Source organism: Corvus cornix, chromosome 20, assembly GCF_000738735.6.
Source record: "Corvus cornix cornix isolate S_Up_H32 chromosome 20, ASM73873v5, whole genome shotgun sequence".
NCBI lineage: Eukaryota > Metazoa > Chordata > Aves > Passeriformes > Corvidae > Corvus > Corvus cornix.
Genome location: NC_046349.1, coordinates 8,914,552 through 8,927,017, shown reverse-complemented (window position 1 = coordinate 8,927,017; position 12,466 = coordinate 8,914,552). Strand labels below are relative to the sequence as shown.

General features: G+C 46.6%; 1 protein-coding gene across 3 annotated transcripts in view; it reads right to left on the bottom strand.

Annotated features, from left to right (window-relative positions):
* The window catches only part of NKAIN4 (sodium/potassium transporting ATPase interacting 4), a 50,657-nt gene extending 47,075 nt beyond the window's left edge, over window positions 1-3,582 (bottom strand). Inside the window, exon 1 of one of the 3 annotated variants that reach the window (XR_005603487.1) lies at window positions 3,293-3,581. Coding sequence is in view for 2 of the 3 variants with exons in the window: in XM_039563595.1 (XP_039419529.1) it covers window positions 3,293-3,346 (54 nt within the window). In the remaining variant the exon portion in view is untranslated. Of the gene's footprint in view, window positions 1-3,292 lie in introns of all 3 variants that reach the window. The other 2 variants (XM_039563595.1, XM_039563594.1) reach the window with 2 other exon arrangements.
* Between the last annotated feature and the right edge of the window lie 8,884 nt (window positions 3,583-12,466).

Sequence of the window (12,466 nt, the reverse complement as noted above, 5' to 3'; positions counted from 1 at the left end):
TTCACCAGTTGGGTGCAATCTCACACTGGCAGAGAGGAAAGCAGCAAATCAATGATTATTTAATATCTCGCTGCCTGAGACCCAGCCCTGGTCTGTGGCTCCTCACCATGACCCACCCAGCCCACTGGTGGGTGTGACAGCCTCATTCCACTCAGGTTCAGAAATCCTGCCCTTGGCAAATGTTTTTCAATTCTAATTCCTACAAGGGGCATTTGTTAACCCACTAGAGAGGCTCCCTGACAGAGTCACGATTTTCTCCTGGGGAGGCCTATGGCTCATTTAAACTTTGCTCTTGTTTCTTAATATGCATCTACCCAAAGGTTGGGAGGGATGAGGAAGGGCTGGTGATCTGCTGTAGGTGACACCAGCTCCTGGATGGCAGAGGTGTCTGGGCAAAGTGAGAACAAGAAGGCGACAACCCCTTTGGGAATGATAAACCCTGGAAAAACACCCCATCACCTTGCTGATGGTCCTCCTCCATGCCACCCATGGCTGAGGATAAGCCCTTTTGCAGGGTAGCCCTGACCTGGGCCAACTTTCACCCAAACTTCTGCTGGATTTAGGGCTGGACTGGGAAAAAGGGAAGGATTAGGGACAGGGATGCACACCAGGACAGAGGGAGGGAGAGCCAGAACCTTCTTGCAGCTTCCCTGCAGCACCACTCAGCAAAGCACCGAGCCTAACGTGGACGCTTCAAGGAAACAATAATCTAAAATTGGAACGCGGCAAATTATTTATTCAAACTACAGCCTTCCCTCCCCCCTTGATTAGCAAACCGCTGGGGAGTCAGCCCTGATTTTCTTCAGACAGATGCAAACGCTCTCCTCTTCTCCCTGTGCCACGAGGCTCAGCCCGTGGGGGGCTGAGGAGCTCGTTGGTATTCGCATTGTGTAGCAGCTCCTTCAATTCACACGTTGTTCTGCTCTCCGGCTGGAGCACAAACTTTTTCTTTGGGAGCACACACTGCAAATGATGAATTTGTTTGTTTTCTGCCTTTTTTTTTTTTTTCTTTTTCCCAGGGAAACATTTAGACTGCAGTGTGCAAACACTTCCCCACACGCTCGCTCAACTACTTGCACCTAATAATAAAACAGTCTATATGAAGCATTGCGACTCAAATCCCTGATGTTAGTTTTTTGGGGGGTTGTTTCATGTTTCATCATTTATATAAAAAGCCCTGGTGAAACTTTGAGGAACAGACACGAGAACATGTAACAGATCTCAGGGGTGTGCTGCAGCACTGAAGTGGGAGATCCCAGCACCGAAATCCCCTCCCCACTTAAGTCAGAGGGAAAACGTCCACAAAAGAGCCAGAATTTCCCCCCTGGGACTCTGGCAGTGGGAGACACGGAGCTTGGCAACAAACAGGGAAGGCTGTGAAGGGTTCAAAGTATCAAATGAAGCTGAGCAGAGACATGAGAGGAACAAAGGAAGTTCACGTCATTATAATTTATTGATGATCTTGGCCTGATTGCTTCAGTGTTTTGTCATAGCAGAGCCCACCCTGGGCAGCAGCGAGTCCTGCACATCACTTGGCTGTGCGGATGTGGAAGTGATGTGATGATTTACAGACAAAGTTTGCTTAATGAAATAATAAAGTAAATAAAAAAGCACTGTGCTGGATCTCACCCTCACCCAAGCGCTTGCTGGGAACTGGCCAGGATCTCCTGACCTCACCCCCACCAGAGCGCAGCTCCACAAATTCCCTCAACCATAGTTCACATTTTTTCCAGCTCTACCAATTCACTCAGCAAGTGCCATGGGAAATCGCTACGGCTGAGGCATCCAAACTTGCTTAAGAATGAGCCAAACTGATTCTTTTCTTCAAGGAGGAGGGTCTTAAGGAAAATAAAATGCTGGGGGTTCTTTGTCCCTGTATCTTGGATACAAGAAAACTCCCACGCTTGTCAGAAATCAGAACAGCACCAGCAGCTCATGGCTTTTTCTTTTTCTCATTCCCCCCCCCTTTTTTTTTACCCCAGTGTGTGTGTGCTTAGAGCAGGATGACACAGTGATGGGTTTAAGAGACAGTGAGTGCTGAGATGCCAATTTCTAACGTAATACAGGGTGCAGCTTCTTTCTTGCGTGATCACGGGTGAAAAATCAAAAGAAATAATCCAGGCGACTAAATACACTCCCCAGCCATTCAACTCACTCATAAATATGCTGAGCAAGACGCTTTGTGCAAGAAAACCCCATCACTTCTATTCTGTATTTCGTTTAATGATGAGTCAAATCCTCCACACTCATCTTCCGATTGTGCTAGTCTGGGGTGCATTCCCACTCTCCTCCCTTTCAATTTTAGGCTGATGGGTGTAATTTCAAAACTAGCAGGTTCCCAGTTTTCCTCTCCCACCTTCAGCTCAGTGTCTGCTCCCTGACTCTCTGCAGAAAAAGAAACGCTGTCACAGCACCCAACTCCAAAACAAAGAGTTTTAACCAAACTCACCCCTTGGCACCAGCAAGCTATTCAAAAGAACTTCGCAGGAAGCCTGCCCTTTCCTGCGCACTGCTAATGCTCCAAAATAAAGCAAATCTGGGAGAAGTCAAGGAAATTAAAACCCTAGATGCTGTCATTTCCTTTTTAAGGCTGGAGGAGCCCTGGAGCCCATTAGCTATTGACAAGAAGGGGACCCTCCAGATCCAGGCTGGATGCACAGACACTCAGGGAACAACCAGACCTTTGTTTATCATCTATGCAGATGTCATAAGGACCAGGAACCCGCGCCCACCAGGGACCGACCCGTGCCCACCAGGGACCACACTCTCCGCACACTGGGAAGTTTATTCCTACATAAATATATGCATATTAATAGGCACATTCTGTCTAAGCACTTCATCCCCAGCAGATTAGGATGCAGGCGACCAGGGTGGGATGCGGGTGGACCTTTCCATGAAAAGAGGCTAAGGTACCACGGTGGGTTTTAGCACGTATGAAGTTTGGTTTGGTTTGCAACATCGCCACCGAGCCGCCGGGACTCCTCTCACAGAGTAATTTTCTTCTTTTTTCAGTTGTATTTTATAAGCACAAACTTATTAATTGAAAACTACTTCCCCCACACACCTTTTTTCTTGAGTTTTAAGCATCGGTAAATCCCCCCGGCACAGCAGAGCGCCGCCGGAGCGCAGCCCGACATCCCTCCACCTTGCTGCTCCGAGCCGAAGTTGCGGAGGAGCGCAGCCCTGCTCGGGGGCAGAGGGCACCGAGGCGCTTTTGTTCCCGGCCCCGTCCCGGGGCGCCGAACCCGCAGGTCCCCGCCGGGTCCCCCTGATCCCGAGCGCCTCCACTCACCAGCTGCAAAGTGCAGAGGAAGATGAGGGTGCAGCGGCCGGTGCAGCATCCCATGGTCCCCGAGCAGCGGGGCAGGGCAGGGGCAGCCCGGTGGCCGCGGCCCCGCCGCCGCCCTGGGGCTCCGCGCTGCCCGGTCCGCGGCCGCGGGGAGCGAGGCGGGCACGGAGGTCGCTCGGTGTCGCTCGGTCGGTGCCGGCTGCCGGAGCTCCTCCGGGAGCCGGGGAGGAGGAGAGTGGGGCCACAGCTTAAAAGGGCAACGCTCCGGCGGCGCTGCCGTCCCGCAGGCTGGGCGGGCTGGCGGGGCGGGGGCTGCCGCCAACGCCGGGATGCGGCCCCCGCGCCCCCGCAGGCGCGCTGGGATGCTCCGGCCCCGGCCCTCCCCCGGGAGGCGGGGGCAGCTCCGATGCCCCGGACAGGGCAGCCCCTCGTTTTTCCCTTGACAGGACGCGGGAGTGATCATTCCGTGCTGGGACAGAGGGCTGTGCTGGCCAGGTGTGTGTGCGGGACACACGGTCTGTGGAGCTCCTCTCCTCTTTCCACATATGCCTCCCCGTGCTGGTGCTGGCATGTTCGCCCTGAACATTATGAAGCCCCAAACTAACCTAAAATGCAATGGTTTTTCCCATAAAATTTGTCAGGGAGGGTGCACGTGGAAGACAAACTCCTAAAGGGCGATAAGACAAGGAATTCTTTAAAATGAACGTTTGTGGGTATTTTAAAGTATACCCAGGTTTGAGAATGAATCCCAGCTGACTGGGAGCAGAGGGATGTAGGAGAGCATCTCTCTACCTCCAAAAAGTGCTTCTACCTGAGCACCGTGTACGCACCACTCGCTGTACCCTGCACCTGCAGATAAGCGAGTCAGTCAGCTTTAATTGTGAACGCAGAGCAAACCCACAAGCACACAACCACCTCCTTTACATGCCTGAGTCCTTCCCATTGCCTCCCCTCCCGAAGGAGAAGCAGGATCCAGAAGACACAGCTCATGCCAGCCTCTCCTGCTGCACACACTTGCGGCCGGCCTGAGGAGCAGGTCACACGCCACACGTTGTCATCGGGACAGACTTGTAGCTAAGCTCAACACAACAGGATAAGAAGCTTTGGGAGAGCCTCATCTGGTGACAAGGTCGTCTCTTTGCAATCTCTGGTGGCTCCAGCGTCTGCACAACAGTTTGTTCTGTTGCCTCTGGCTGTCCCTTCTTCCTCTGAAGCAAGTCAGTGTTCCATTTCTGCCTCCAAAGCAGGGTGTGAGTCCCCACCAGAAGTGATCAGCTCCACTTTCATTTTAAATAAGCACAGCCCACTGCTCGTTGCAGTGGGGTGAGAAGGAGGTGGCGGCTGAAATCACAGCAGCTCTATCATTTCACTCAAGGAAAACACTGCCTGCCTATATCCTAAGGAAGCAGGATTGGTCCTCAAGTGCTAGGAATGTTTAAAACCTTATATTAACAACATTATTGTTATTCATATCAGCCACAGGGAGAAACAGAACAAACAAACAAACAAACTCTGAATACCTGAGATTAGAAGGCAGCCTCTGAATTGATCGAAAATCCTTCTGGTTTTAAATGGTAAAATATATTGATTATCTGACCTGTGCATTGTGCATAACCAAGGCATCAACTCATGCAGTCAGGTGCAATAAAACACGTTTTATTATACGTGAAAGGAAAACACCCAGAGAAGAAACCAATTTATTTTGCCCAGAAAACTGTGGACTGAAGAAGCTTTGGCAGTATTCATAATCCCCAGAAGGTGGATTTTGGATGGAATAGGCAATGGAGCAAAGACCAGTTTATTTTTTTCATGAATGCAGATAAAACATTCCTTACAAACCACACAGGGAGGTCTCACTCTGCACTGTAGGGTCAGGGAACCTGACATCAGAATTACAACAGGAGCTCAAGTCGGCCAAAAGCAGCCTGGGGTTAGGCTCGTCTTGTTACGTGCTCTGCAAACTGCTGGCAACAACAGGGGAAAACGGGGATACAGCCATGCAGGTTAGAACCTGGCTTTTGTGCCAGTTCTTAAGGTTTTCTGCATCTCTTGGTCTGCCTCCTGCCTCAAAAAACCTCCTGTAGGCATTGCTATTTTCCAGCTCAGTTGTACTGCAAAGGAGACACTGTGTGAAACAGCAAAAGGCATTGCTGCTGAAAGGCTGAGTTTGACAGAAATAAGATTTTTTCCACCTGCATTTTCATCTTGATAAGCTGTGCAGAAAGCAAGCCTGGCTTGGCTGGGACTCCACATGCATGTGAAGGAAAACACAGACTTTCCTGAGCTTTTTAATAAGGGTGAAGCCACAGGAACAACGCATTCTGTATTTCAAAGAGAGACTTAAATCTCCCAGGGCCTGATATTATAATTTTCATTCATATGATTTCTTATCTATCTGACCATCTGAATTCTTGCATGAGTGCTGCAGGACCACACATCTATCTTGAAAGTTTAATTTGTAAAACCAACTACTTCAATTTAGCAAAAAAAGAAAGAAAACCAAAATTGCTCAGTATCCTGAATTTTTTATTTCCTGAAGTATAAAGCTTTTGATGGATGAAATGTTGCTTCAAGAGTCTAGTCTGAATGTTAGAAAGGATTTCTCCTTATTAAGGGGTTCTGGATGGGGTCTGAGGGATTATTAGCAGGGATGTCGGTGTACAGGGATATGTGTACACAGAGCAAGGCAATCACAGGCAGCTGCATCCCTCACCATCAGGAGAGGACCAAGGACAAAGAATTGGTCAAGCAGTCATTACTGCAGCCCTCTCCAAATGCCAGGCCACAGAGATGCTTAAGAGATCCTGGTTGTTTCTTTTATGCTCCTTTAATTCCTGAGGATGTGCTTTCATTTTAAGGTTCTGATGCACATCCTGACTTCATGGAGGGAATGGAATCCCTCCATGGGATGGGAAATATCCTCAGGTTCAGATAATACTCCAGAGATTGAATGTCCCTGTTCTTAGACAGATTTTGAATCAGGATCCTCTTCCCATCCAAATTTATTTTTGCATGGCTCCAGCTGCATTGCTAGGGATGATTAACCTTAGATAGAGGGACCTTGTTATCACCTGTCAGATTACATCCAGATTTCTGGGAGAAGTCCCAGGTTTACTTTAGGAGAAATGAAGAAACAAAGTTAGCAAGGTTGAAACAAAGCAGCAGTACCTTATCACAGCTTGTTATCTCTAATACCTGCAGCCTCCTCCTCTGACAGATCAAGAGGAACAGTAGAGGCTAAAAGTATTAGCTGGGGACGTGTCTCTTCACAGCCCAAACCTGTAATTGTCACAGCTGCTGAAAGCTGGAGATGGGCTTACATCCCACGGTACCATGGGGTGCATTATTCCACTCAGTTCATTCACACCCACCTCCTCTCCACTTTAATAACATCAGCTGGATCACAGTGCCTTTGCAGATATCTGATCAAACACAGCCGTGTCAGAGTATTCCAATCTTTCCATCCACACCCCAAAGGCAAAGCGTGCCTGTCCCAGTGCTCCAGGAGCTAATCAGCCAGCCTGCTCCCCTGCTCCAGGGCACACAGCAGCCTTCCCAAGGTGGTATGTCACATCCTATTTCTCTGTCACAATTAGAAGTAAGTCCCACTGCCAGTGGCCTGAGTGACGGCAGCTCAGCACTGCACACAGCAGGATTTCCTGCAGCCACATCCAAAATGACAACTGGGAAGTCTTCACATACGAAGGGCATGAGCTGTGAAGCTTCCTGCCACAGGACACTGTGGAAGTTTAGAATATATCTGGGTACAAATGGATTAGGATAAATCATCTTCCTGCATGGAAGGAGGAAAGGGCTCTCTCCTGTCTGCTCAAGGGTAATGTTGGATGCAGGGAGAGGATCTAACTGCTCATGACCCGAGGTTGCCTCCAGTCACCTTGGGCAGCCAGCTCTGGCTACAAGAACTTGACTCTGTGATGTGTCCCATGTGTCTTACTGAAGATTTTCTACATAAAGATTACTGAACCAGCTAGAAAGAGATTATGAAAAAAAGGACAAGAACTCTTGACCTTCTAATTTTAAACTTGTAAATTTTTAAACCTGCCATTACCCAGGGCTAATAACTAGAGCACTGTTACAGAGCTCAGCTGCTCTGGGACTGAAGCCAGCTGAAGCCAAGACTATCATGGTAGAAGACCCAAGAGAGGTGGCAATAGCCCAGACATGTCCTTCTGCTCTTCAGAGGGACCAGAGGGGCAGAGATGCCCAAACTGTGCAGCACCACAGTGGCACACCCTCAGAAGGCCATGGCCAAAAGAACCACACACTGATCTTCCCCTCCTTTTGCAGCCTGGTGAATTAATTGCTGACGAAAACAGCCTGATGACAGCAAAGCACAATGTTTCAAAAATTGTTCTCATCACTAGACAAGAAAGGGAAAATTCTCAATGACTTTTACGCTTTGAAATGGTTCCCAGAAGCCCAGGGCAATCTGTAAAATTCATCAGAACTGGTGTGTGAAATCTGTCATTTTCTCTCTGATCCCTGTGAAGTCTCCAATGTTGGGGGGAGGCAGCTCCTAATCAGGGTTTTTCGGCATTTTTACACCACCATCATCTGCATTTCACATTTGTAATTCTCTAATATTAACTTGCTGAGCTGCACAGCAAATTCTCATCACTCTTTGATGAGTAGACAGAGGTAGAAGGCAGATTCACCAAGCTCTCTGGTACGTCAGAGTAACAGCAAGGTGAACAATTTGTCCATATCTGGCTGATGCAGCTGCCTTGTTTGTGTGATCAAGGGCCTGCATGAAGAAAACCTGACTGGCCTCCTTCCTCCCCTGGATCAAACACATCAGCACCCATTTACCTCTATACTGGAGTCAAGGTTCAAATTCACACCGGTACAGCTCTGCTAATGTGGTAATTCTGCCATAACATCCCACAAACAGCCTCTCACAACCATCTTTTTCTATTTCTCCATGTCTATAAAGGAAAAACATTGAGACAGAAACATCCTGGAAGCTGCCAGCATTTTTGTTAGTCTGAGAGGGGTGCCACAAACCACCTCACCTGAGAAGCAGCACTGAAAATCCTCCCTCATCCATTGAAATTCCCCATCTGTCTTATCGGTCTGGAGACCAAAACCATGTAACAGCTACTGAACTTGAGAAAGGCTACTCAAACTAGTGTTGTAGTAGCTCTGGAGATGGCATGTGCAGGGACAAGACCCAGGAAACAGCATGAAGTTGTGTCAGGAGAGGTTTAGGTTCAATACTTGGAAAAGGTTCTGCCCCCAGAGGGTGGTTGGGCATTGGAACAGCTCCCCAGGGAAGTGGTCTTGCCTCCAAGACTGGCAGAGCTCACAGAGTGCTTCGACAATGCTCTCAGGCACATGAAGGAATTGTCCTGTGCAGGGCCAGGGGTTGGACCTTGGTGATCCTTGTATGATTCTATGTCAGCATTCCTGACAAAACAGGCACAGCCTGGAGCAGAGGAGGCAGTGCCCAAAGGGTTAAACCCCGCAGGGGAAGCACAGCTGACACCCCAGCACCTCAGCCATGCAATCCGAGTAGCTGGCAGGATTGCAGCCACATTTCAAGCCGCAGTTTCACTAGGCACTGTGACCAAGAAGTAATTCAGTGCAGCTGCCAGGGTCCCTGGGTATTGATACCAAGTGATTATTCAAGGTTTCCATGCAACAGTTGCATTTCTCAAATGATATGACAAAAAAGAGAGCCTGAAGGGTGAGAGCAGTCTCCAGTTTCGGGCACTGGCTTAGGGCGGTCTCATTTAGAAAAGCTGCTTCCCCATTTGCTTAGGAACCATTTTTTCCTCTCAAATGATTACAAACTTCCCCAAGCCAATTTAACAAGTCTCAAGTGATGTGATGGAGAAGAAATCAATAACGAGTTTCTTTCAGCATGTCTTTTGAAGGACATCTGCAGCAGTGTGGGTGTGCAGTGTCAGGAGCCGGCATTTGTGAGTCCTGCCCCAAGGAAGGGATGGAACGTGCAGTCCAAAGATATTCCAACACATACATACACAAACCCAGCTATTCTTCTGCTGTGTTTTCAGTGATATTCTCTCTAATCCCAGGCAGGGAGAGCTAATGCGTATTAAGAAGTCAGCAGTGTCAGGTACCACCAGGCTGAGGGAGCATTTTTTACACACATTTACTTAAGAAAGACTTAATTGCCTTGGAAATAAGCCACTTGAACCAGCCTCCCAGAGTTCATTCTGAATATCCACAGAGTAGATTCAAGCAGCACTTCCAGGCTTTTTCCCTCTCCTGGACCAAGCTGGCCACTTTGACAGCTTTGATTGACAGTGCTACAAATTGTGATGTGAAACCCACGGACGTGACATTAACACAAAGTTAAAGCTGTGTGGAGTAACAGCTGCTTTTAAAATAAAAGGTTGCTTTTCTGTTTGCTGTTCTAATATCAGAGTAAAGCTTCCTGTTGTCTCATATAAAAGCTTCCCAAATTTTGTTTAATTTTTGAAATGAAAAATACGTGTACAGGGAGAAGGGCTGATGGGGGCTTCTAATTACAAGTGTCTGCTTGTAGTTTTGTTTCGGCTCTAGCTCTGAGGTGGAAAAATATAATGAAAGGATGTCTGAGTGACCTGATGGGTAGTAGAAACGTACACATTAAAATGCCCTCCCAGATGTGTGGGTGAGTGGGCATAGGGAGCTCAATCAGCAGTGAATTCCCTATAAATATGCAGGGGAAGGATGGGGGTTGATTACTGTCCTGATCCTGTCTGTGCTTTGAAGAGCTGGACATGAAATTCAGTGCTGGAGCCTGTGGTGGGCGGTCATGACATAGGCAGGGCTCTGATTTAGCTGTAGGATTAAACCCCTGCCTGAAGTCTGGCTTCTGGTGCCTGACCACCAGCAGTGCTGGTCATTAGATGGAGTTACTGATTTGTGTTAGTGTCAAGTTAACTAAGAAAATGTATCAGAAAACATGGGTTTCTCAGCTGAAAAGGAAGGAAAAAAGTAATGTTCCCTTGTACAAGGAAAGGAAAGAGATTGTTTTATTAAGTGCCTGTGACATTTCTGTAGCTTAATGGCAATATTCATTGTAGCTGGGTAAGTTTGCTAGGCTGTGGTTGCCAAATGCAATGAATATCAAAAATCCTGAGTGCTATGATTAACAAAAATAACTCTTATTCATTCAGCATAATAAATAATAATATAAAAATAAACATTTAATAACAACTGGTGTTTCATCCCATGGCAGAAAATATTTCACATATTATTTTTCTAGTATTTTTTAATGTGACATAACATTAGTAGGAATCTTCTGTCGAGATTTACAAAGATAAGACCCACTCCAAAGTCACTCTGAACTCTCCAGCCCGTGAAGTTGAAAATGAGATGAAGTCTTTGGTGGCTCAGGTGACAACCTGCAGTTCACAGGGTGCTACTCAGAGCATGCAACATGCAGAAGTGCCAAAAAACCCTGCAGGAAAAGGGTGTTACCACAGTCCCATCAATTAACCAGACTTCTCCTGGCACTAGAAGGGCTGAGTTTGGGGTTGCATTATTATTCACACAGTTACAGACACAGTTCCGTGTTACAGACACACTTCCATGTTACATTCACAGTTGTATGTTATTCACACAGTAAGGTAAGTCACACACAATGACAGCTCAGAACTCCAGTGGTGATATTTATCATGCAAGCAGGTCCATTCCTCGCTCCTCACTCCTCAGATTTATTAAGTAGATTTATCTGAGAAGGGATCTGCGTTTCTTCTTGTTCCCCCTCAATTTAAGTGTTGTGACATCCTGATATAGTGGCTCATCTCAGGTGTGCTGGGAGGGAAAAAGGCAATAAAAATCCATAGTTTCTCAGTCCATGACAAGTGCTGCTACTACTGAGTGTTGTAATTCAGCCCACATAGGTATCAGTAAACAAGTCAAAACAGGTTTTTGTGGTATCTCTTTTGCCTTTAATATTTGAAGCCCAGGCTGCCCAGCTATTCTAGAGAATTTTTCAGGTATTTTTGTGCGATTTAAATCGAGCGGTAATGCTGCTTCATTTATGTCAAGGACTGCAATATTTAATAACCAAAATCTAGTCTTATTAATAGATTAGAAACGGTTTAGTAAATCTGTAAAACAGGAAAAAATGAAAATGAATGCTCTTTGGTTTAAATCCTATTCCAGAGATTTTTTTCCCCTTAAGAAATTTCAAAGCCATCAAACACAATCAGTAACTTACAAGCAAAATTGCACACTAGGTAGCTTATCTTAGTAAGCTTCCACTTGCTATTAGTCTTCTTCATGGCAATTATGGTGAACTTATTAATGAAATCTCTGCAGAATTTGGCTCTAGCTGTTTTCTGTGCTCTCAAATCAGACTGACCTTTACATGTTTGTGTATTGTCCTTTTGAAGCCAAGCAAAATTACTTCTATCTGGAAAATCTCAACATGGAAAACAGCTCAAGGATACTGTGCCTGCCTTGTATTATTTTATGCTGTAATTTGCTCCTTATCATCATGTTTCATATGTTCTTGACATTGGGCATAACAATTATAACAATGGCAATTGTGCTAAAAATATTTGTCATTTAGTTTCAAGCTAGAAACAGTTCATAAGCAGAAAAAGAGAACAAGTAGTGAAGGCAGTGCAGGCTGCCTTTGTAAATGTTTCTTCTTGGCATTATCTATTACCTCAGAATAGACATTTGCCACACATAGCAGAGATGGGGAGAGAGCTATGCACCCATCCCAAATTCCAGGAACGGTGCAAACTGGACTTGCCAGGGAATGGCATGCATTTATTTGCTTGGTGAGAAAGGCAAATGTTTGTGGCATCCCTTCATTCCTACTGCACACCAGACAGCCCCATCCCACAGCCCTCACGTAGGTGAGTCTTTGCTGCTCCCTGTGTGTCTGAGGTTGAGGATGACTCCTGGCTCAGGCTGTGAGCACACACATTCACCAGAACCACTGCAGAGCCAATGCCAACACCAATCACTGGAATATCTACCAATTATTTGGAAAAACAAAGATTAATATGCTCATTAGAGCCTGTAACACAGCATTTGTGTAATGGGAACCTCATTACCTGTTGGTCCACGTTTACCAGAAAATGATGGTGCTTATGAGAAGAGATTACTTTCTTCTTAACTGGAAAAGCAAATTATTTAAGCTGAGTTTGCTTTATATTTCATACTCCTTCCTCTGTCGGCCTTACA